Genomic DNA, 26,878 nt, shown 5'->3' with positions numbered 1-26,878 from the left:
GTTGCTTACCTTCATGCAATGTGTCTAATAAAAATATATTTCAAAAAATATTCTTGAATCACACATTTCTGTCCCAACAAATGTCATGGTACTACAGTTAGTCTTTTGGGACACATTTTAAGTAACTCAAAAGTTATCAATAAGACGTTGCATTCAGCCTGGAATTTCCACTTACATACATGTATAACACGCCCAATGTGATACAATAAACAAAATGCTGTGCAGTTTGAGTGTTACACTTATGTCCAGCAACAATCAGTAGTACTACAGTGCTAATACTAACAAGGTAGACAGTGACCGTGACCTGGCCGGTATGAGCAGCAACTACCCGTGCCTTCTCTCTCATGAGTGGGGTATTATTTCACCCTCTGTGGTCAGATAAGAGTCAGCATTGATGGGCAACAGTAGTTTGTTACGCTTCTACACCAACTTCTGCTTGGTGAGTCGCTTGGTGACTCAGGTGAACTTTAATCTAATTTCTGTTGTTCATACATTTCCATTTAGTCAATTACTTTGGCAACAGTGCAGCCCTTCTCAGCTTCTATCCCACTATGCAGGTGCATTGAATCACAAAAGGCCTAATCCGGGGTATTGCTTGCAGAGCCCATTTGGATGACTCTTATTCTGCTGACGCTTCATATTGGTGCTTTCCTGTCCTGTGTCACTTTCCTATGCCTCAATTATTTCAGCAATAGCAATCCAGTGAACCCTAACCCTCTTTCCTGGGCAGGTTGCGGACAGTTCCCTGGTTATAATTAAAGTGCAGGTGCCAAGACCTTACAGGGAGGTAAGAGTTTGTGCTACCTCTGCGCAAGACCCACAGGTGATCCTGACAGCAAGGCTCTCATCATCTCGCCCATAGAATAAGGCAGCACATTCCTCTCGGCTCTTCTCTTATGTGGCAGCTTGCGTAATCACACGCTCTTCTCAATACAATCACACTCACAGTGCCACCACACTGGTCGTTTTTCACAGGCTTTTACTCCCAACTCACCTTCTCTACACAATGTTCTACATCATAATTAAGGCCCTCCCCATCAAGAAGACATCGCCAGTAGCCTAACAATCTAACTGTGCCATGAGGCTACCATTCCACTGAAAGCTAAGCCCAAGTCAGGATGGAAATCTCTAGGTGTAAGAAAGAGAAGACATGCAAAACCCATCTTAACTGTATGACCAAGGATTTAGCGTGCTCTCCCCAGTTCTGTCAGACAGTGGCACTGCAAAGTGAAAAAAGGGTAGAAAGGGTGCATAGGACAGAAAAAGAGAGGAGCAAGGGGGCGAGATGGGAACAAGAACGGAGTGCAGATGAAAGATAGGGATGGTTTGCAGCATGGGGTGACCAGTGTGTGCAGGGGAGAGAGGGGTGCAGGAAAGACCAGAACACAGGACAAGCCAGGAATGGGGGGTGGACACCCAATCTTTTTGGGGCGAGCTATGCTCAGGCCATGAAAGCCTTTTGACCTGGGAAGTGGTAACATTTTTACGTGAACTGACCCTTCTGAAGTGAGATGCCAAATTGTAGGATTTTGTACTCTGAACTGCTTTTCTTTTTCTTAATTTTCTTCTGTTTTCTTTTCTTCTTTTCTCTTAATGTATACAGTGATGATATCCGTGATTTAATACGTACTGCTATTTTGATTTTGGGAAAAGTCTAGTTCTTTGACTAAAACACAATAAATCAATAAAAAAAAAGCAAAGTCCCAAGGTGTCCCCTGCCCCCCCCCCCAGATTGTATGGGTCTCCTACGCCCCTGGCAGAGTTGATCCCATGCCATATTGCTGTCAGAGCAAATAGCTCAGCCAGTTCAACTCCCATCTCAGCCCATCATCCATCTAATGTTCATGAACTGAGTGCCAACACATTGGGGAATAATTCACCTGTCGTACCAACACTTAGAAGTGGTAGGAATCAGGCATGACGCTTTATATAGAAGAACGTATTATTATAGCAAGGTATCTGGCTGGATACAGAAATCCTAGGCTGCAGAAACATCAAACCATGGACTATTTTCTCATGTGCAGATAATAGACATGGGAAACCTAAAACAAGCTTTTTGACTGGAGATTGCCTGTTTTGTCCAGGATGCTTGTCCTATAGTCATAATGCCTGTTGTGTCCAGGATGCTTGTCCTATAGTCATAAACCCTGCCCTCAAGCTTTACGCTTGCACATATTCATCACTGCACGAAAGTTAAAATGCACGTGAAATGTGTCGGGCGAAGTGTGATGGAAATGTCATACTGCAGCCCACATTCACTGCCACCTGCACATATTTCCGGCTGGAGTGTGACAAAAAGCAACTCAGCATGATGTGGTATTCTCCCAGATACAACCTGGGGCCAGATTACAGAAACCTTGCTGCAGTGCAAGTGCATAATTGCACGGTATTAGCAGTAGGCCTGTTGGCCCTATTTTGAAAAACACATGCTGCAAAGTGGCTTTGCACTGAAAAAATACACTCTGCACTGCTCCGTGCTAAACATTCCATAAATCAGGCCCTTGGACATATTCGAAAACCTTTGCACCATGACAAGTGCAGTTCGGCACGGTATAAGCACCAGGGTAAAAATTGCCATAGTGCAAAAAAATACATTTTCTATACCTTTTTGCACAGGGGGAAAGTTTGCCCTAGTGCTAAAACCAATCCATATTAGCACTAAGGCAAACTTAAACTGTTGCAAAAATGCATTGAACATATATGTTTTTGGCAGTAGGGCAATTCCTTGCCCTGGTGCTAATACCGTGCAATTTTGCACTTGCACCGGTGCAACGCTTCAGTAATATGGCCTCTGATGCACATTTCAAGAACTGGACATGGGAGGGAGGGAGGCGGGAGGAGACGGCACTGGTATAACGACGTAAAGAATGGTATAACGACGTACAGAAAAGGGAGGAGAAAAGAAGGGCAAGAATGGAAAGGGTGATTGGGGACGAGACGTGATGAGGAAATCTGGCAAAGAGAACAGAAGGTGGAGTGGTAGGAGAGAGTGGTGTATATGCTGGGGAGGGAAGACACTGAACAAGGGGCGGTGCTTCAAGGGAAAGCATTGGAGGACTCCCTCCCCCCTTGCACTCTAGGTCAGGTGCCTGCTTCTAATGATCAGGACAGGTGGGGGCGCAGGCAATTGGCTCACATGTGTCTCTCCTGCTGTTCCCACTCTTCACCAGAAGCTGCAGTTTTTCCAGCGCCAGCAGCAGCTTCCTGCGCCAAAGTGGACAGAACTGGCAACACTCATCAACCAGTGCACAAACTACCGCCCAGACCTGCGCCCGTCCTTCCGCGCCATCATCCGGGACCTCAACAGCCTCATCACCTCGGGTAGGTCCTGGTCTGGTCACAGCCATTCAGGCCATTTGGGTGGCCAACTCGTCAGCCAGCAATGTTTTGACTGGGCCTGAGATTTACACGGTGGGGTTCATACCCGGGTTCATAGGAAGGAGCAGTCACACACGTACTTGTTCTATCTCGCCTCTTGCCTGGATGTATTTAGGTGGGATATGTCCCACCACAATATTGAGTGCCTGTCCTGTCTCCCCCCCATCCATACTCACCCAGTGCACAATCTGCACCACACCTATTGTTCCTAGTGAGGAGTGTAATTTGCACCTGGTGTATTCAGTGCATAGAGTCTGCCACTGGATCCAGTGCTCAGTGTGTATATTCCACCGAAGGAATCCACCGCAGATATCCTACACCATACCCGCTCCTCCAGAGCTGTCTAGATCACGCCTGTTACATTCTGCTGGCTATGTCACTCCTTCTGAATTCAGTGGCCAGTGTCGATACCAAGCCGAATACATCCAGTGCACAGACCCTATAGAACACCTATAGAACCCAGTGCACAGTGTCCATACCATCCAGTGCAGAGTCAATCTATTGCTGTGTGTGCGTTTGTCGCACCTTTAAATCCAGTACCCAGCGTGTATATTACATGTATTGAATCTGCTGCGTATGTTCTGTATTTCACCAATCTGTCTATATCACATCTATTGCACTGTGTCCTCTCTATATCACACCCGTTAAATCCAGTCCTGCCTATATCACGCCCATTGAATGCATTGCCCAGAGTGTATATCCCTCGAATTGCATCCAGCGCACAGAACCCAAATCACCCCTATTGCATCCAGTGCACAGTGTCTATATCAGAATAATTACTACCATTGCACAGAGTTCACATGTACAGCCATTACAATGAATACTTGGTATGTGTGTCTGTCTGTCACACCCATCTCATCAGGTGCCCATGGTGCATATTATATATATTGAAGCCACCACAGATAGGCCGAATGGCACCTCTTCAACCCAGTGCTATTGTTATGCCACCAGTAGCTGTATATGTCCCAGTTGAATTCGTGGCTGTCTATATGTGGCCCATTTAATTCTGTATCCTTTATCCATATCATACCTATTACATCCAGTGGCCAAGACCTATAGCACAGTAATGCACAGGCTATATTGCACCTCTTGTATCTACTGCAGGGCCTGTATCGACACTAGGCCCATTTAGTTCACAGAGTTTGGTGCATGTCCAAAATAGCACCTATCGGACCAAGCTCATCCACTCCCACGGTTTCCTTTGTTATTCCTATGCCGATGATACCCAGACCATCGTGCTCCTGGATCTTTCATCAAATTAAACGGCGCCCAGGTTCAGGGCTTGTCTGGTAGCCGTGGTGGAGTGGATGGGCAAATATTGGCTCAAGATGAAGGGTGACAAGACTGAGGTGTTAGTGGTGGCCCCCCCTTCTGTCGCAGTTCTTTGGACTCCTCTTTTCTGACCATGTTCTCTTTGCTCCTTTCCTGTTCCGGTCTTGAAGGATCTGGGAGTAAATATCTCTGCCACTCTTTAGGCTGAAAAGCAGACCCGTGCTGTGTGCCAGAAAGCTCATCGCCAGCTTAGAATCCTGCGTAGAGTTCTTCTTTTCATACCTCTTCAGGTTAGGGCTCTGGTAGTTGCCTCTTGTTTTATCTGCATTAGATTATTGCAATGCTCTCCATCCGGGGCAACCAGCTTGCCTCATACATCGGCTCCAGGTTCTACAGAACTCTGCAGCCAGAGTGGTTACGTCGGCCCCTCGTTACGCTCATACTACATTGGTACTCCGCCGTATTCAATGACTCACTGTTGCCAAGTGCATCCTTTTTAAGTCCCTTTGCTTGGTACATTGCTATTTTAATGGTTTGGGTGCAGTATATTTACAACTCAAATTCCACCCCTATATCTGGTCTTGGGCTTTCCACTGGGCCTATTCCTGTCTTGTCGTGGTACCTCATGTCAAGTTTGTGTAGGGCCGTGCATTTTCGTTTGCGGCCACCAAACTTGTGAACTTGCTCCCTCTGTCCCTTCGTTCCATCAGGGATCACCTGTTATTTAGGTGACACCTGAAAACCCATCTGTTTTAAGGCTGGACTTGTTAGCTCTCTCCTTTTGCTGTTCTAGTGCCATAATGCCTTTGGGCAAACTATGCGCTTTACAATTTCTCAATACATAACATAAAATACATTGTAAGCAGAGCAATATCACCCTCAGTAAATCAGCCATCCTGTTGTATTGGTCTTCGGCGAGACCGTTGCGTGACTTCATTTCTAATCCTCTCTCCATGGCCATTTTGCTTCAGATTATGAGCTCTTGGCAGACGTGTCTCCCAGGGACCAGCTGGGGAAAGACAGCTTCTGGCCGTACATGAATATCTTGGGATATGACGACGCCACCATCTACGAGGAGCGCCATCTGAAGTACATATCAGTGCTGGGAAAGGTAAGGATCTCAACAGCTGGACACCTGAATTGCTTTCAGGGAAGCATATCTGAAATGAGCCAGTAGCGAATTTGCATAATTCTTTCAACCCAGAATACATTTCACGTGATCTATTTAAGCATTTCAGAAATTCTTCCCATTTTCTTCAACTCAACCACGTCAGGGAGTTGCAACCTCAATATCAGCATCTTCGACATTGTTAGTTAACGAAGGAAACTCCCCTAAGTCAAAGGGGAACCTAGCTACGTGCCATGTCCTGAAACATATATGTATGGTCTAAGAGACAACCAAACATTTTCAGATTCTAACGAGTTAAATTGGTCGTGAACTTCAGAATCATATTGATAATTGTGAGTTCTTCTTAATAAGCAGAAAATTTAAATGGTCAATCAGTATTATGAGTGGTTATTTAGAAATATGATGGGTCGTTTGTGATTTCCATTGGTTATCTGCAATTACACTTGTGTGCTAGGAATTCATATTGGTGGTTCAGCTTTTGTTTTGGTATTTCAGAATTGTTGTTAGCAACTTGGAGTTCCTATTGATCATTTGGAGCTCCCATCCATTGATCTTTGGCAGTGCTGATTGGTCATTCATATTCATCTCTGCAAATTGGGGCCAGCAGTTTCTATGCAGTTAATGGGCAATCGCAAAACCAAATGGTCAATGAGAATTGCAAATTCTGAACTGTGAGAATCTGAACAGTCCTATTTCGGAAGGCTTGTACTATTTCTCCACCACCCTTAGTTTCGCAGGAAAGTGGGAGCCAATCAGCTACTCTGTTGCACGGTAATCACCCCCTTGTCAAGGTGTTAGATATGGGGAGGTGGGTGGCTCAGACTTTGGGTACTAATTCCTGTGATTATCTCTTTCTTAATTGGCAGGGTAACTTTGGCAGTGTGGAGCTGTACCGCTACGACCCTCTGGGGGACAACACTGGCGACCTGGTGGCAGTGAAAAAGCTGCAGCACTGTACGGCAGAGCATGTCAGGAGCTTCCAACGGGAAAGCGAGATCCTCAAGGCCCTGAACCACAACTTCATCGTCAAGTACAAAGGAGTATGCTATGGGGCAGGTGAGGATCCAAGCATAAGGACAGATGATGCTGAGAGGCCATACAGGTAGCAGTATGTGCAGGGGAGGTGCCGGTGGCAGGTGAGAACAGTACAGGAGGCCACCCAGGATACAAGACCAGCAGGCCATAACCAACATTGTGGTTCTGGAGTAGCAGGCGAGAGGCCATACAGGCAGCAAGGTATGCATGTGAGAAGCCACGTGAGGGATCAGCAGGGTAATGACTGGCAGGTGAGAGGCCATACAGGATGCCAGTCATGGATGGAAGGAGCCACATGAGAGATCTGAGTTGGCAGGTGAGAGGCCATACAAATAGGAAGATAGGCTGGTGACAGAGCACATTGGGTACATACACTGTACCACTGCTGCAGTGTAGAGTTGCGTTGCCATGCCTATGGCCAGAGCCATTCACAGGTCAATATAGGACGTTTATTGTATGTGAATTCGAGTTAATGAATGCTCCTTACATGATTCATAGAAAGTTAATATTTGCTCAGTAGTCATCTACTGTGTTCACAAGGCCTGATCCCTGTAATGCCTTAACATGTACAGCCTCCCCCTCATTTCATCCTAGGAATCAGACTAACCTGCCCCTCTGCCCCTTCTTCAAATCTGGAAAACCTACTTCCACTCCTTTGATCTTTGAAGTACTGTAACATATCCAATCTGCCTTCATTTAATATTGGTAATGCCCTAACATGTCCAGATTGCCCTTGATTTGATCTCAGGAAAAGCCATGATGTCCACTCTCTACCCCATTTTATACAGGGAATGCCCTTACATGGGCAGAGGGACCCACTTTTTATCCCTGGAATGCCCCAACATGTCTAGACTGCTGATAATGTGATCTTGCATATAGCCAACATGCCCTGCCTGTTCCTTATTTGATCCCAGAAATACCATAACATGTCCAGTCTGCCCCTCATTTGACTTTGGTAATACCCTAACATGTCCATACAGTCAACAATTTGATCTCGGGAATACCCTACATTGTCTGGACCACCACTCATTTGAACTTGGAAATACCCTAACTTTTCTGGGCTGCTGCTCATTTGAACCTGTGAATAATCTGAATGTCCAGAGTGCCCCTTATTTGAGTCTGGGAATAACCTAAAATGTCGAGATTGCCCCCGATTTTATCATAGGAATATTCAGAATATTCTAAGTTATCCAGACTGCCCCCTATTTTGTTCCTTGAAATTCCCTAACATATCCACGCAGCCCCTCATTTAAACCCTTAAAATAATACAACATGTATATACTCCCCCTCATTTGATCCCGGTAATAACCCAACATGCCCAGACTACCTCTCCTTGGACCCTGGGCACATCTTAACATGTCCAGACTTCCCTCATTAACTCCTAGCCCTACAAATTCTCTCTTATTTGCCCAGAAAGGCCACATTTGATCACTAAAGTGCCCACTCACTTGCCTAAAGTCCCCTCTTTTTATTTATGTTTATTAGTTTGGGCTATTAGGTGGGCAATAAAAGCGCTACCTTTAAACCCAAACTATTGTCATTAACATAAGAGCTTCAAATATGGGCTTTGAATGAGGGTCTGTAATGCTTTTCCAATGGAGATGATATTTGAGGAGGGATACACAGTTGCAATCTCTCTCTCATTCTTTGCCCCTAGACAATGTGATCACTATGGCTAATCCCACCCATTCCTGCCCATCAGGGAACTCTTTGATTTTGTGTGAGTTCTATCATGAGGCAACCATCTTGGATGACTGTCCCTAAGGAAGCTCTCTGGAAACAAGCCGGCCATCTTTGAATAGTAAATATACCAAGCATCTTCCAAATTAAATGATACATTGAAGGCTGGAGTTGCATGTCAGACATTATCATTTTTTGACTCATACGAGGGGTCTGCACATTGTGAGCTTCTTCCAAGGCCAGAAGCATTCTTGCAGAAAAAAACATAGGCATAACATCAGAAATGGGCAAAATGGGATATAATCCCTACCAAATATATGGTGAAAAATATATATACAATCAGTGGAATTAAGCAAAGTAGTAACCCAAGGCTAGAAAAATTGCCTGTAATATGCATTTTTTTTAACAGTGCACAAGGGGCATGAAACACTTAGGGGGTAATTCATAGAATTCAGCGCACAAGTGGCGCACGCGGCTGGCGCACAGTGTGCGCGTGCGAATCCCTGCGCCAGCCGCGTGCGCCAAAACCCATTTCCGCGCACAGCGTATTCATGGATTCCAGCCACCAAAACCAGCCGTGGCGCATAGTGGCGCAGCGACCTTGCAGCAGCGCCAGTTACGCCCCCAAGAACGCCTTCCGCGCAGGGAAAAGCCATCAAAATCCCCAATCCAGCGCAAAGGGCTGCGCTAACCCTGTACCAGCACGGCAAGCGGGCTACGTGTATTTCAGGGGTTCGCGTGAAGTTCCACACGCGAATAGCCTGGGCGCGTGTATTTCAGGGGTGCGCGGGAAGTTCCACACGCGAATAGCCTGGGCGCGTGTATTTCAGGGGTGCGCGGGAAGTTCCACCCGCGAATAGCCTGGGCGCGTGTATTTCAGGGGTGCGCGGGAAGTTCCACCCGCGAATAGCCTGGGCGCGTGTATTTCAGGGGTGCGCGTGAAGTTCCACACGCGAATAGCCTGGGCGCGTGTATTTCAGGGGTGCGCGGGAAGTTCCACACGCGAATAGCCTGGCCGCGTGTATTTCAGGGGTGCACGAGAAATTCTACACGCGATTTCAGCAGGGTACGTGTATTTCAGGGGTGCGCGAGAAATTCTACACGCGATTGGCCTGGGTACGTGGATTTCAGGGGTGCGCGAGAAATTCTACACGCGATTGGGCCTGTGCGAGTGGGGCAGTGTATTACGTGGGTGTGCGGGAAGTTGAAGAGGTGAATTGCCAGTGTGGGTCCTCCCAGGTCTCCCCTCTACCCCCTCCACGACCTCTGCAGGCAGCCCACACCACAGGGGACTACCCTGCACCCCTGGTCATGTCCCGCAGGCAGCCCATCCACCATGGGCATGCCCCCCAGCCAAGCCACATGTCCCCTTGCACCCCCACCCCCCAGCAGGCCCCCACTCATGTCCCCCTGAACCCCCACCCCCCAGCACTGTGGGGCACCTGCCAGCAGGCCCCCAACCAGGTCCCACTCATGTCCCCTTGCACCCCCACCCCCCAGCACTGTGGGGCACCTGCCAGCAGGCCCCCAACCATGTCCCCTTGCACCCCCACCCCCCAGCAGGCCCCCACTCATGTCCCCCTGCACCCCCACCCCCCAGCACTGTGGGGCACCTGCCAGCAGGCCCCCAACCATGTCCCACTCATGTCCCCTTGCACCCCCACCCCCCAGCAGGCCCCCACTCATGTCCCCCTGCACCCCCACCCCCCAGCACTGTGGGGCACCTGCCAGCAGGCCCCCAACCATGTCCCACTCATGTCCCCCTGCACCCCCACCCCCCAGCACTGTGGGGCACCTGCCAGCAGGCCCCCAACCATGTCCCACTCATGTCCCCTTGCACCCCCACCCCCCAGCACTGTGGGGCACCTGCCAGCAGGCCCCCAACCATGTCCCACTCATGTCCCCCTGCACCCCCACCCCCCAGCACTGTGGGGCACCTGCCAGCAGGCCCCCAACCATGTCCCACTCATGTCCCCCTGCACCCCCACCCCCCAGCACTGTGGGGCACCTGCCAGCAGGCCCCCAACCATGTCCCACTCATGTCCCCTTGCACCCCCACCCCCCAGCACTGTGGGGCACCTGCCAGCAGGCCCCAACCATGTCCCACTCATGTCCCCCTGCACCCCACCCCCCAGCACTGTGGGGCACCTGCCAGCAGGCCCCCAACCATGTCCCACTCATGTCCCCTTGCACCCCCACCCCCCAGCACTGTGGGGCACCTGCCAGCAGGCCCCCAACCATGTCCCACTCATGTCCCCCTGCACCCCCACCCCCCAGCACTGTGGGGCACCTGCCAGCAGGCCCCCAACCATGTCCCACTCATGTCCCCCTGCACCCCCACCCCCCAGCACTGTGGGGCACCTGCCAGCAGGCCCCCAACCATGTCCCACTCATGTCCCCTTGCACCCCCACCCCCCAGCACTGTGGGGCACCTGCCAGCAGGCCCCCAACCATGTCCCACTCATGTCCCCCTGCACCCCCACCCCCCAGCACTGTGGGGCACCTGCCAGCAGGCCCCCAACCATGTCCCACTCATGTCCCCTTGCACCCCCACCCCCCAGCAGGCCCCCACTCATGTCCCCTTGTACCCCCACCCCCCTGCAGGCCCCCACTCATGTCCCCCTGCCCCCAGGTCCTGACGAAACGCAATCATGGCAGTAATGGGCAGCATACCCAGCACAAACACCCAGCCAAGGATTGCATCCACCCACATAGTAGATGCAATTACATGATACAACCCCAATGGCAAGTATGTAAATGAACACATGTCCGTCACACACACATACACAATGGGTGCAAGTGAATGTCAAAACCCATATCATGACATGCATGAAACCAATGAGAAAATACCACAAATGTAAGTAATAAATATATGTATTAAAGATGAAAATGAAGTAAAGAAATAAAGCACACAACAATGGGGATGACAAAACAAATGGTCCATGTCCGAGAACTAATAGAAAAAATCAAAAAACAAAGGAATCCAAAAACTAATGTAGTCCAAAGAAAAATAATGGGGGGAAAAAATAAGGAAAAACCATTGCCTCATGGTGAACACAAATATAAATCCAACAAATGTTTTCCAAACATCAAACTATGTACAAGAATATCCCAGGGTCCATGAGCCCAACACCATAAATGAAATCTACTACTACTAACTAATAAAAAAAATATATACAGAAAAGTGGCCATTGTCCGAGCGGTCCAAAAAAAACTTAAAAAATAAAGGAAACCTAACACTAACTAACTAAAGAACTATATACAATGGCAGCGTGCAAGTCCTGCGGCTCACTCTGTGATGTTGCCGGCCAGGGCATCATCGAACTCCATGTCGATGTCCCGGAGGCGGGACTCTGTCCTGGCCCCGAGGTCTCGCAGGGACAACCCCGTGTCCACCTCAAACTCCCTGCGAGCTTCCTCGATGCACTCAGCCCGCCTCAACGCCCGACGCATGGAGAACTCCGCCCTGACCATGGTGAGCCGCTCCTCTTCCGCCCGCTGCCGCTCCGCACCTATCCGCTGGACCAACTGCTCCCACACGGAAGACACTGCCATCCCAGGGTTCTCCTGCCCTCCGGCCGATGCCTGCCCCTCTGATCTTGATGGCCCCGAGCCATGATGCCTCCCACGTCGAGCCTGCTGCTGCCTCCGACGCCACTGCCTCTGCCAGCACGACGGCATCCAGGCTGATGGAATCCACCGATGCCGTCGTGCACGTGCCCTGCCAGATGATGTCGGCACATCCTCCATCTGCAGGGGGACAGTTGCTGGTGTGTCCACCCCTGCTGGACCTTCGACTCCCGACTGTGGCAGGGATGGGGTCCCCACCGAGCTGGCTGCGTTGGTCGGGGCAGGTCCACAGGGGGTCCTGGTGGCATCTGGGCCGGAAGACGGCATGGAGCATGACTGGCGCATAGCCTCCACAGAGGAGGAGAGGGTCGCCAGAAGGCCACACACATGTAGGAAACCCCCGACCATGGCGGCTCCCAAATGGTTCACGTACGCACGGTGCTCTTCGTGATGATGTGCATGCTCCTCCCGGGAAGCATGCACCTCATCACGAATGCCAGCCGTGCGCAACGCGACACCAATCAGGACCCTCTCCACACGGCCAGGGGTCCCCTCGTCCGCAGGTAGAGGAGTGTCAGATGACATGGACATCTCCCCTACCTGCGGACGGGCCTGGGATGGGGCATCCCTGCTGGTGCATGGTGGTGCAGTCACAGTGTCAGGGACAGTGACATGCACAGGCACCTCCACGGCGACCTGTGCTGCCTCCTGCCCCTGGCCCTGGACTGCACCACTTGCACCAGCGGGGATGCCCCCACCAGGCCCCATGTGTAGCTCAGTAGCGGCCTCCTCCCCCTCTGTGGAAACCACCAACCTGGATGTCTCCACGCCGTCTTCCGCCGGTGCAAGCCCCTGTGGGGGCTCACCCACCCCTTCCGCTGCAGCCGTGGCGGCATCCCCGCCGCTCTGCTCCACAGCGCCTTCTCCGCCCTCTTCTTCACTTGCCACTGTGTAGAGGGAGACATAGAACACAAGCATCAGGGTACTGTACAATGGTCCCCTAGACAGGAAGCAACAGCAGATGAGTGGCACTGTCATACATCACTTCCATCATGTCCCTCCACAACACATGGGTCAGTGCAGGCAAAACACATACAGTAACAGCCATGGCACATGCCATGGACATTGGCATACATGACCAAGGGACTCATGATTCATACAATGTTGGTTTTAAACTCACATGCATCATGGGTCTTGCCATCACATGCACACACCTCACCGTAGTTCCATCCATCTGGCCTCGTACACCACAGACGCAGTGGATACAAGGATGACTAGGCTGCATCAGTGAATCTGAACATTGTCACAGACATGTGTCATGCATCCATGGCAGTTACAAGTCACAGACACGCAGGTCAGACACACACACATGGACACCATACGTGTACATGGGACCAGCACCCATCCCTCACCCCCACCCATGTCCAGGAACAGAGACTGCCATGCTTCCATGTGTCCATTCCGCACTGAGCCCCCCATGTTGCAATAGAACACATGCACCAACCATGTGGTTCACACATCACTGTACTCACATGCCTGACCATGATGTCCCTGCACACACACATACGTACATGGCCTATGTCACACATACAGGCAGGTATCAGACAACCAGCACACTGCAACATGCCCTGTCTCACACAGTAATGCTTGGCCACTTACCGGCCAACTCCAGATGGGTCTGCCTCCGAAGGATCTGGGCGTGGAGCGCTGGGTCTACGCGTTCCAGGACCCTCATCTGGATGTCACTCAGGCGTGCCCGGCCCCCCTCCGCAAGGCGCCGGGCCTTATTGAGGGTCCTGGCCCTCAAGTCCTCCCAGCGCTTCTTGATGTGCTTGATGTCGCGGGTTGCCACCCCCTCCGCGTTGATGGCAACCACTACCTCGTCCCAGATCCTCTCCCGTCCTTCCTTGTTGGCGCGTGGCCTTCCGAAGAGGGCATCATAATGCCCCAGGACATGCTCCACCAGGACACCAACTTCCTTCTCACTGAAGCTGGTGGCCCTCTGCCTCTCTGGCTGGGGGTCGCCACTGGTCTCAGATGGTGCTTGCCCCGACATGGCGGCCCCCGAGGCAGGCGTGGGTGGGCAACTGGGTCCTGGGGCTGGGCTGTGGAGTGATGGTATCCCAGTCGGGAGTCTACTGTTCCAGCAGGGGTGGACACAGCAACTGGACCCCTGCAGATGGCTGATGTGCCAGGCACCAAATGGCAGGGCACGGTGGCAGCAGGCAGGCAGGCAGGCAGGCAGCAGCAGATGGCACGTGGGAGGCTGCTCGGGGCACTGGGGGGCAGTAATTCGGCCTTCTGGGCAGGAGCGTGGTCTTCCGTGTGTTTTCGCGTGGCCAGCTTGATACGGAGTGATTTGGCACGTGAAAAATCTGCACGTCAGCGTGTAATTCGAGGAAAGGCCCTTAGCGCGTAAGCGCGTCAGCACGCGTACGCGATTTCATTGGACCAAAGGCCCTTACAGCGTAAGCGCGTCTGTGACGTTTTGCGCACGGGCGTTGCCCTGGCAGGGTTTGGAGATCCCGCGTGCCTTTATGTTCTGTACGTGCTTTTCGTGCGGTGCGTGTGTTTTCCATCCGTTGGGGTTCACACGCTATTACTTCACAGCGGGTGTTGGCTACGCGTTCTACTACACGCAAGGCAGACGGTGAGTGGTACCCCGCTCCCCCAGGCCCGATCGCGTGAGAAAATTCCCGCGCACCCCTGAAATACACGCGCCCAGGCTATTCGCATGTAAAACTTCCCGCGCACCCCTGAAATACACGTACCCTGCTGAAATCGCGTGAGAAAATTCCCGCGCACCCCTGAAATACACGCGCCCAGGCTATTCGCGTGTGGAACTTCACGCGCACCCCTGAAATACACGCGCCCAGGCTATTCGCGTGTAAAACTTCCCGCGCACCCCTGAAATACACGCGCCCAGGCTATTCGCGTGTAAAACTTCCCGCGCACCCCTGAAATACACGCGCCCAGGCTATTCGCGTGTGGAACTTCCCGCGCACCCCTGAAATACACGTAGCATGCTCCCCCAGGCCCGATCGCGTGACAAAGTTCACGCGAACCCCTGTAATACACGTAGCCCGCTCCCCCAGGCCCGATCGCGTGAAAAAGTTCACGCGAACCCCTGTAATACACGTAGCCCGCTCCCCCAGGCCCGATCGCGTGAAAAAGTTCACGCGAACCCCTGTAATACACGTAGCCCGCTCCCCCAGGCCCGATCGCGTGAAAAAGTTCACGCGAACCCCTGTAATACACGTAGCCCGCTCCCCCAGGCCCGATCGCGTGAAAAAGTTCACGCGAACCCCTGTAATGCACGTAGCCCGCTCCCCCAGGCCCGATCGCATGTAAAAGTTCACGCGAACCCCTGTAATACACGTAGCCCGCTCCCCCAGGCCAGGTCGCGTGTGTGACTTCCCGCGAACCCCCGGAATACACGTACCCCGCTCAATCGCGTGTGTGACTTCCCACGCAACCCCGAAATACACGTGCCCCGCTCGCACAATTGCTGTATGTTGCCACTTTTGTAATGCGCAGGGACGCTACCGCCTGCCTTCTTGTGGCGGACGTGTATCGGCTTGTGCGTGTCTTTCGCTGTGCGTGGCTTTGCCCTATTCGGTTCCATGAATACGTGTGGTTCGGGTGCGTGTGGGCGTTCCCTCTGCTTCCCTGCAGTACATCCCCAGTTACGCCCTTGTTTTCGCAAGTTGTTCCCCATTCCGTGCGTTACGCCCCGTGTTCCGCCCACTTTCTAGTGTATGCACAGAGGTTGTGCGCTTTCACTGTGCGCGTCGCGCACGTCTTTCGGGATGTTGCAGTGACGTGTGCGCCATGCACGGGTTTGGCGCACATCCCGAGGAAGACACGCGCAGGGACTTCCATGAATCGCACGCGTGCGTGTGCGCCTCTTTTTTTCCGCTTGCGCCTGCTTGCGCCTGCTTGCGCGTAGATTTTCGGCGCACGTTTGTTCCATGAATCGGCCCCTTAATAATTGCACCTGGCGAACAACCTTAATCACTCAGACCCATGGAAACATTGAGTCACGTGATACACAATCACACAGGCATGCCAGCATGTAAAGGTACCCAACCACAGTAAGAGAAACTCAAGTTACATATGCGCGCAACAGATGAACACATACCTTCAATGGTGGCAGTTTGGAAATGTTTGAGTCATGTGAAAGTTTCACACAAAACATGTTTCTTAAAGAGGTCGATTACGAGCAAGTGTCATTCCATAAGTGACACAAGCTCTAGTTTGGCCACATATTGGTAGATTCTGTGACTGTTGTAGGAATCGTTATTGAAGCTGCACATAATGTCATGGAAGGCTACTGTACATACACTTTGGAGTGACAGAGTTGTCCACAGGCCAGCAGTTTGTAAATTGAGAGATATATTGAAAAACACAGCAGTGGTGGTTGTGACACATTGTAGAAGCCTTGCAGAAATTGGTTAGCAAGCGAGTGTCATGTTTCAGGTTCATTGGTCAGATCTTTGGTTGTTTTTATAAAATATATATTTTTGAAACATAAATTGGTGTGATCATGCTAATGGCAACAGGTTATGCATGTACACACATGCATTCATTTATCCTGTGCTGAATCTTTGCAGCTCCAGAGAATACAACATTCAACCATGCACTGATTTTTAGTTTGGGCTATTGGCTGATACGTGATCCCCCAGGCACGCCCCCCATGTATAAGGACCCAACCAGAGTAAGAGAAAATCAAATTACTTACGCGCAGGACAGGACTGCAAAATGCCATTGCATCCAAATGAGACGAGGAAGCCCCGGTAAGAAAACTCCTTTAATAGATATTTACTGCCAGGATCATCGGTCGAAGTGCTTGCAATATCTATAAACGGGCAGCCACTCGGTGCAGCCACTCGCGCTGACAATCTCTAGCCGAGCTCGGCCACCAGACATGCTCAATTTTCTCATCAACTTAACATAAACTCGTTGGCAGTCAACAGTCCTTTTCGAAACTCGACAGGTTCTCGTCCCCAATCTCTCCACTCGCTCTCAGAAATGATGAGTTACCCGACAGTTTGCTCCCCTAATTTACCAGAAGCTGCTCCCAAGTTCATAAAATTAAGCTTCAGTGGAGCTCTTTTCCACACTTACTGCCAGCCATGCACTACGAGCTAAATATTTGAAAAATGACACGTTCTTTTTCTTAGAATTAACTTACTATTGATGAGGAATTAAGCGCATATAAGCATCAACAATAAATGAGTCTACGACCCTTAGAGACTCAGCCTTAACAAAGCAAGGCAGGCAGTGACAAAGGTCAAGCAAAAAGGACGGGACCTGCATATATACCAGTATTTCAGTGCTTACTATTTTTAGCAGATGGGATGAAGTGAGGTAATGTGACTCATTATGTAATCCCACCAATGAACATTAGAACCCCTCATCTCAGATATCGAGTTCTCTGGCAGCAATATAACAGTGGCACTGCTTGCCAGGTGAGGTAAGACTTTAAATGATTGTGGTACACACCGCTGCCAATGTACTTTTGCTTGCTGGAGGCAGGTCTAGTGATGTCGCACTCCGATTGGAGAAGAACAAACGACATCCAAATGTACTTGTATGCTCTGTCTTGCTCTTCTTTGGGCCATTTTGAAAGAATAAAGGGTCCGTAGCAGCCCCGTGGAGACTTTTTTGCTACCAGGGAAAACATATCTGTTAAACGTCAGCGGTCTTTACAAGATCACAAACTTCACTCAAAAGCATCAAATTATCAGGATCTAATGCAGCAAAACAAGAAAGGCAGGAAAGGAGAAAGCGCTTGACCTAGAAAGAGTAGAACGCAGTGACACACCAAAATCAATTGCACCACTTTTGAACTCAGACGTGCAGCCGTACCATTTCTGACATTCAGTTTATTCGGCACGGAAGTATGTGAGGGTGGGCCAAGTAGCTGCCCTATATATTTCAAATAGGTCAGCACCATCTACTTAGGACCAGGATGAAGCTACTGCCTTATAGGGGCCATAGTGTAACATACCAGGCGTGTCCACGCAAAGGTGTGATGCACGGGCCCCCTATGCATTCTCCATCAGGGAAGGTGTGGAGTACGTATTGCCTATTGCAGGTGCCTTTCATTCATATCGCAGACTGGTAGGCGGCACTGCCCCCTTTACTTCCAGCAGAACGGTCTGTTAACATGCTTCGGTTTTTCTGCTACTTCCACACGTGATGCAGCCGTAAACTGTCTGCTGTAGGCTGAGCATGGATACTGCGGTACATTGTTGCCAGCCAAGAGCTTTAGCATTGCTTTAGAAACGCAGAGAACCAACTTGTTATATGTGTGCACTTTATAAAACAGCTATAAAATGCACACGAAAAACTGCCCTCCCCGTTTACTGCCAGATGGGAGAGGAGCTCTGTCTTAGTAAACGCACTGACCACCTAGAGCACCTCAGGTCTGCATTTTCTTGGTGTTCATATGGAAGCAGTTGTACACATACCTTCGCTGCGTTTGGAAATGTTGGAGTCATGTCAAACTTTCACTCAGAAAATGTTTCTTAAAGAGGTCGGTTCCGAGCAAGTGTCATTCCGAAAGTGACACAAGCTCTAGTTTAGCCACATATTGGTAGATTCTGTGACTGGTGAAGCAATCGTTATTGAACCTGCACAAAATATCATGCAACGCTACTGTATATACACTTTAGAGCAGGAGCAGCAGTAATCAAACTGTGGGGTGCCCCACCCACAGGGGGCCGCGGCCGCATGCCTGGGAGTCAGTCAGAGCCCAGCATGAAAAGTAAAAAAAAAAAAAATGTTTTGCCCACATATTGGTAGATTCTGTGACTGTTGAAGCAATCGTTATTGAACCTGCACAAAATATCATGCAACGCTACTTTATATACACTTTAGAGCAGCAGTAATCAAACTGTGGGGTGCCCCCCAGCAGGGGGCCGCGGCCGCATGCCTGGGAGTCAGTCAGAGCCCAGCATGAAATGTAAAAAAAAAAAAAATGTTTTGCCCACATATTGGCAGATTCTGTGGCTGTTGTAGCAATCGTTATTGAACCTGCACATAATGTCATGCAAGGCTACTGTACATACACTTTAGAGTGACAGAGTTGTCCACAGGCCAGCAGTTTGTAAATTGAGAGATATATTGAAAAACACAGCAGTGGTGGTTGTGACACATTGTAGAAGCCTTGCAGAAATTGGTTAGCAAGCGAGTGTCATGTTTCAGGTTCATTGGTCAGATCTTTAGTTGTTTTTAAAAAATATATATTTTTGAAACATAAATCGGTGTGATCATGCTTATGGTAACAGTTTGTGCACGTACACACAAGCATTCATTTATCCTGTGCTGAATCTTTGCAACTCCAGAGGATACAACCATGCACTGATTTTTAATTTTGGCTATTGGGGGTTACTTGCGACACCTAAAACTATTGCAATGGAATCAGAGTACAGCTGTGGAGTACAGCTAGGGAGGAATGACATTAGGAGGGACACCTGCTGTCTTATTAGGCCTGCCTTCAGCCACTCCATTATTAGTACTCTGCGTGTCGTTCTCAGAAGTCCTGTTAAAAACAAGCATTGGGAAAGCCATCATTTTTTGCTTGTGCATATGTTTTACGGTTTTGCTAGGCACTGCTATTGCATGTCCAGATATTCGTTCCATTTTGCACCTGCTACCAACAATGGGTAGTTAATACAACAATGGCTATGCCTTGTAAATATCTTTTCCATGCCCACACCTGTGAAGGATTCCAATCGGGCGTCACACACCAAACCAGGTGCTTCACCCTTAGCCATAGATGTAGTGTGCGATTAGAATGTTTTTTCTTTATTTACTATGAATTCGAATTGAGCCGATACCCAGCCCGTCGAGCACCCCCTTTTGCAAATACCCCGGGTCACAATGGACCATGAGCCAGGCCGGTGGGTGGTAACACAATATTTATTTATTTTAAATTCAAAGAAAATCACACCATTTTTATATTGGGCAGCAATCACCAATCGGATGATCATTACAATGAAAACCACTGAAAAACACTGGGGTGACCTTCTACAAGAACATATCCAAATCACAAGTGAATAGGAGCACTTTTTCAATTAGGATAATTAGCACCCGAGTTAAGGTTTCCCCCTGCAATGTTCCCTCAACCCACAATTAATCTAATTCTGAGTGGATTTTAAACCCTTTGCAATGCCTAAAATGACACTACGATTTTGACAAATAATTAATTATATGTGTACTTAAATAATGATATACATATGTTCTATCACAGTATCAGGGATGTAATATCACTAGCAACTATAAAGTAAGGTATCAAATAAGGCATACAGTTCAAAAAGCAACTTGAAATGAAAACACAGTGCAGCCACATTCACACGTTGAAAAGTTGCAATTTTCTCTTTTTCAGTTTTAAATGTCAAAAACTATTTTTTTTAAAAAACAGATGAAATACACAGAATCGGAATGTGGTTTTTAGGCTGCGTCATAGATGCACATCATAGGGACGGACAATATAGAAGTGAAAGCGTGGCTATAGATGAAGAATTGGAAGAGATTTTCAAGGTGGAATGAGGTTCGGTTTAGGTAAAATAAAGCTGCTTGAACAACTACTTAGTCAATAACGAACTTGTCATCAACACAGAAAAAACTAAAATCTTGTCTATTGGACCTACATCAGGCAGAAGAGACCATGCATTCAAATGGGCTGTTGGTGGCCAGCCATTAATTTCAGTCAATTCGATCCGTTATTTGGGTATTGAATTTAACAACTCAATCTGTGAAGCACAATGGCTAAAAGGTCTAAAACAGAAAGCCGTAGGTCTAGCGCTACAAGCAGCCAAGATCAATAAAATCTTTGGAAAATTTTCCCTGACTCCAGTCCTAACGTTCTACCTCCAAAAGGTAATACCAATCTTAACATTTGGTGCAGAAGCAGGATGGAATATCAGCGAGCAAAATTGGAATGTATTAGAGGGTCTCTTTTGGAAACGTGTCCTCAACCTGCCGAACTGTATTCCAATTATGTTGATACGTCATGAACTATCGCTGAATTCACTCTTTACCCATGTGATCTGGAAGTCTATTTCGTTGTGGCGTAAGATGAGAGAAGCGCGCGGTGCGCCAGCCTATAGAATATTCACCGCCTCTGACGACACGAAAATTAGCTGCCTGTTGGATCAATGGAGTATAAGAGTTCAAGAGTGGATTGCTGCAGCAGATATCAAAAATTTTGATCTATTTTCCCGTCCTAAATTGGCCAAAAGATAATTTGAAGCATGGGCATGGATTGTTAATGTGGAAAAACATACAAATCTCGCTGCCTCCCAATGGCTAGGCAACGCTAAAAAAAAACTAAATTGCCAGCCCTATTACCTGACTCAATGTTATACTCGTCATTACCGGGAACAATTCCTTCGCTTCCGCCTAAATACGCTGAATACGAAGGAAATCTTACTTCAAAGGAATCATCCCAATGTAAACAATAACCTTTGCCGCTTTTGTGCAGTTTCGGTTGAAACCTTGAAACATCTAATTCTAATATGTCCAGCCATTGACGACCTTCGTTCTACTCATCTAGGCAAATATGCCCCTAAGGATGGAGATATGTCTACCTGGTGGCTTCTAATTTCTTCTGGACAAAATGTCAAACATGTTTGAGCGATCGTAAACTACTTGAACGCTATCCTGAGGTTTCCCCCCAACTACAAGGAACGTCCAACCTAAGGGCTGAGATGGTTGCATGTACATCTGACTTTCTTTGTGGCCACAGTTGAGGCCTGTGATGCTACGACGCATGGAAGATGTAACAAAAGTTTAAAAACAAAAGTTTACTTCTTTCTTCTTTTGAAAAAAAAAAATAAAAAAAAAAGAAAGAAAAAGAAACTAGTTTTTCAATAAAAAAAAAAATAAAGCATTTAAGAAAAGAAAATCGGTTTTAAAAAGGAAAGGCGAGTTTTACCTAAACCAAATTATCTAGACTTTATGGTTAAAGAAAGACACAGTAAGTTCCAAGATGGGTTCGCAACGTCAACCTTTTCACCCCGCGTTCAACTTTATGTGGGATTTCATTTGATTATTCCAAATACTATACTATCAAGGACTTATGATCTATTCAAGTCAGAAATGAATAGAAAAGTGGTGCTAACGCTTGGAGACCAATGACAAGATGCACAGAGAATTCTAACATTTTTAACAAGGAATCAGGGTATGGATAGCCTTACTTAAAAAGTGGAACAAAGACAAAGTATCAAGATGGGGTAGGCTATGTGTGGCTATGGGACGGGGAAATACTCACAATCCCCACTTGAGTTTGGGGATTTGGACAGTCAACCGTTTCTGGACTCCAAAGCTCTGGTCACAGGAGAGTGGCGGACACTCTTAACAGCAAGCGGCTGGGCAAGTCACTGGATGGCAAAGGTACAGCGGGCATGCAGTTAGTGAGCAAAAGGCTGGTCTGGTCACAGGATGCTCCCCAAGGTACCATAGCTTTTCCCCTTTGCTACTGGGATTTATATGGGATTTTCTGGATAATTGGCCCTGCTTGGATAGGGTCAGTTATGCTTTGGCCTAGCAGTAGAGTCTGAGATCTTGCAATGTGGATCTGGAATGTCCGGATATGTGGCGCTAAAATCCAGGAGAGAGTGTCCTGTCCCTGTGAGCTCCCATCCTATATATAAAAGCTGGTGACATCACCGGGTTTATTGTTGGGCAGAACTGAGCTAGACCTACCCCCAAGAACCGGGTAGGTCAGCCAATGTTGGTTCCCTCCTCTAGGAGGTGAATCAGTTTATGGGGTTGTGTTTTTATGAGGTGCAAAGCCTTCCCACAGTCCTTTTTGCCAACAATCTATCTTAACATAAATTACACATGTGTGCAGTTGTGGCACTTTAACAAGTTACATAGGCAGATTACATATTTCACGCAGAGCATGGCGGTCCAATTTTCACGTTTGTAGGACTTTGTTTCGTCTGTCTAATAGTTTTTCGTCCTTTTCAGTGAGAAATGTCATACCTAAAATTCTATAACTTTATACATGTGTACCGCTTATCATAAGGCATGTTAATCTTGAATTTCAAAGTGGCACTATATACACTTTACTCAGAATATCTAATTCTCTGCCATTTCTGTCCCTTATATGCCACTAAAGGGTACCACATCTTGTTTAAAAGCCACAAAAATTACATTTAAGCTGTTAACTTTTTACATTCCTGCAAAGTCCTGTTGCACAGATAAAAGTATTAGAAAGTGTATTAATAAAATAATCTTTTCAGCCAAATGGGGCTGTCCTTTGTCCTTCAACTAGGCCCATTGTTTCCAGACTACCACCAAATGCCAATTCAGCCCAGGGTGGCCATGGGGGTTTCCCAGTTTGATTGAAGGTTTATTGCCACTTCCCCAATTAACATATAGGTGTCCCAGAATCTATTGTCTCAAGCTGAAGCCAGACAAAAGTCTGACGAGCGTGTGATATTTTTTTCTCTTGGTCCATTCAAAGTTTTCAAGGGCAGCAGTTAACAGGTAGTTGTCCCAGATCTCCCTTGTGGCTTCTCTTGGGGTTAGGGCACTGCTGTTATCAGCACCCAAATGTCCCTCGGGCCATGGCAGAAACCTGTTTGGGCTGATTTCCCAGTACAGCCAAAAACATTTATTTCTTTATTTTATTTTATTTTGTTTTGAATCAGCAGCAATCCTGTTGAAATAAAACTTCCCATATATATTTCCCAGCAAAACCCCCTTTACATTGCTAGGCCAAGACAGAGCCTACTTTCAACATTTCACTTTTAAAACAGCCATTTTCCCTTCCTTGCAAAAGCGTATGTTAACACATGGTGAATGCTGCTGGGATTTCCCTTTCAAATTCGGTTTTTCTCTCTCATCTGGATTCCAAGCATTGTTTTGCACCCTAGTCAGTTTCACTTATACATCAATCTGTTTAAGATACAGGTCCACTGAAATTGACATATGCACTTAGAGCTAGGGTTTATTTTGAAGCAGTGATTTTTGACATTGTGTAGCCCAAAAGTCAAGCGTTTTCCCGTGCGGTTGAAAGTAAAACTTCTGTTGATTTCCCAGACTTGGTCTGACACAGCCTGCCATTCGGGAATAAGGCTATCTTCTGCTGGAGCACAAACCGAATATGGATGAGCATGGCAGGGCCTCACTGATAAAAGCAGAGTAATGTAGAAGAGATGAAAAGAGCATCAAAGCGCCAACATTTTAAACACCAAATATTTTGTTTTTTTTTCAAAATTTGAACTAGCAGCAAAGCAGTGCTGCCTTTCCATTTTCTTCTTGGTTGCATGTAAGAAACACACTGGCTGCCTTTCTCAGTTTGCTCTTGGTCCAATCTTGCCCAATAGGTGCTTGGCAAGACAGGGCAGCCATCATTTGTAGCTGCAAAACACAGTTTTGATGTGAGGCAGTGGTGCTCAAAGGAGCCAGTGCAGCCATTTTGCTGTCAATTGCTGAAATGCAGCTTGGTTATAGATGGGAATTCTGCTGAGTGGGTCAATGTATCCCACACACCACACAAGCCCAAACGATTGGCATTGCAATGCTTATTTATAGAGCGTCAAAGCACTTTCAGACAAACACAAAATAATACTCATATGTTGATCAACATGTCAAAAAGCAGGGCATCAGAAGGTCAGACCATCGTAAAGATCAACAAGATTGTGTGAAATGTTTTCTAAAAAGATGTGTTTTCAGCTGTCTTTTAAAAGAAACAAAATTAGAAAACAAAATGCAGGCAGTGTGGTAACATGTTTCATCAGTTTGAGGCTATTGGTTGAAATGATCTGCCTCTGGCACAACTTCGTTTGCAGCACTTCTTTGTTGTGTGCTTGAGCAAAGCGAGCAAGATGGTTTATAAGGTCATAATTGAACCATTAGATATAATGGAGTGTCGGCAGTTGGAGCATGCACACATAGTCCTCCGGAGCTCCCAGGCCACCCGAGGAAATCCTGGAAAAATTCTGCTTTCAAGAGAGAAAAAGAGCACAATCACAGTGATCTCCCAACCTCAGGACCTGGAAAAGTGTGTGCCAGCCAAATCCTGTTGGGAATAATGCCCCAGAGAACCGGGAGCGGCGGATCCAACAGCGCAGAGGATCTGAAGAAAAGATGGCCACCGGAGCTGGGCAGTGCTGAGACAACTACAGCCAGCAGCTTCTAGAGCGGGTAAAGATAGGCAGTCATTGGCTGACGACAGCAGAGAACGCTCCTGACAAGGTCAGGAGCATAGGCGAGACCAGCTAAGAGGTATGCTGCGGTGCGTGTTGGGCACCCTTAACTACCAGACCCGGTGTGGGACACAGAAGAGTGGGCTCGGCACCAGTGGCTATAACAGAGGATGGCTTGAGGACAGAGGTACCCCAGCCTGAGACGTGCTCGGCAGCGTGGGTGTTGGGGATATTGCTGTGCCCTCGAGTGACAGCAGAAGTAGAAGTGAGAGGGATGGGGCCCAAGGGAACCACAAAACTATCTTAGTGGAGTAAGTGAGTAGGTTGGTCTGGGTACCATGCTGGCTTAAACACTCTGAAAAGAGCAGGAGAACTAAGTCCACGTGGGCTGTTTGACTTGATAGGGGCAATTGGAAATTTGGACTGTGGTGGTGTACACACTTTGAAGTTGGGAGGGGAGATGGTAAATGACCCGGGCCGGTGGTGACTGGTGACGGAGGCACCGGAGGTTGATGCAATACAGGCTGCCACAATGGTGACAGGCCAGCAAAAAAACGACAAGTTCATTGACACTAAGAGCAGAAAGCAAAAGCAGGAGGCGGGGATCTGGTGCCTGAAGGAGCAGTTGCAGCAGGAACTGGGGGAGTGACGTTGGAGTCCCTAATGGAGGCTACAAAGACCTCTCTGTTGGGGTGCATCAAGGACGATTGGGGTAGACTTGTCCCTGGGGAGAGCAGACCTATGGAAGGGGTGTGAGAGGGTCACGGAGGTGGAGCAGAGGGTGGGCACTATAGAGGATGACCTACAACATCTTAAAAACCAGGTGGCAGGCCAGGTGGGAGCTACAAGGACACTTGAAACAAGAGCAGAGGATGCAGAAGGAACATCCCGGTGCTGCAACATCTGGCTGGTATTGTTCCCTGAAAGATAGGAAGGACCGAACATGGAGCTTTTTGTGAAAAATCTTATCCTGAATACACTGAGTGTGAAGGGCCTCTCGAAGCTCTGTTGAGCGGGCGCACAGGGTGCCAGGCAGAACCCCACCACTGGGAGGGCAGCCGAGAGTGATAGTGGGCAAGATCCTAGATTTATCATGATTGCAGGAGTCTTGGAAGGTGGGCTACTATGCAAAATGTAACACCAAGCTGTGAATCTTCACTGAATTTACACTGGAGGTACAGAGGCAATGGAGAACTTAGTATGCAGTACAGCGCCGACTACGAGAACTTAACATCAGGTACATGATGTTCTTTCCAGCTAACCTCAAGGCTGCGCTGGAAGGGAAATCCTGATTGTTCACATCGCCAGAGGAGGTGTGGGACTGGCTGGAGTCTAGGCCTCAGCGTCCAACTTTAAGCGAGCATGGAGCGAAGGGGAAGACATGACCAGGGGGCTGAACTCATTAGTAAGAGGGAACAGAGGGGTGGAGGCATGGGTGGGTGGTGCAAATAGGAGCCATGTGGGCAGTAACTGATTGAAGATGGGTAGGGGGTAAGAACAGCAGCGAAGAGGGAGATAATCTTTCCCTACAGTGTGTTTTTCTTTTTGGGACGGGTGGAATGGGAGGGAGGAGGGAAACCCCAGTTCTCCTGGATGTTCATCCACAGGGGAGAAAGGGAACGTGGACAGAATGACTTAGGGTTGA

General features: G+C 48.5%; 1 protein-coding gene across 1 annotated transcript in view; it reads left to right on the top strand.

Annotated features, from left to right (window-relative positions):
- The window catches only part of JAK3 (Janus kinase 3), a 576,597-nt gene that overhangs the window by 421,277 nt on the left and 128,442 nt on the right, over window positions 1-26,878 (top strand). The window contains exons 17-19 of the mRNA XM_069648742.1: window positions 3,171-3,321; window positions 5,622-5,761; window positions 6,646-6,835. Coding sequence (XP_069504843.1) covers window positions 3,171-3,321; window positions 5,622-5,761; window positions 6,646-6,835 — 481 coding nt within the window. The remainder of the gene's footprint in view (window positions 1-3,170; window positions 3,322-5,621; window positions 5,762-6,645; window positions 6,836-26,878) is intronic.

The sequence above is a fragment of the Ambystoma mexicanum genome, chromosome 1p (genome assembly GCF_040938575.1).
Source record: "Ambystoma mexicanum isolate Mex_15411 chromosome 1p, UKY_AmexF1_1, whole genome shotgun sequence".
NCBI lineage: Eukaryota > Metazoa > Chordata > Amphibia > Caudata > Ambystomatidae > Ambystoma > Ambystoma mexicanum.
This window is presented reverse-complemented; position numbering and strand designations above follow the sequence as displayed.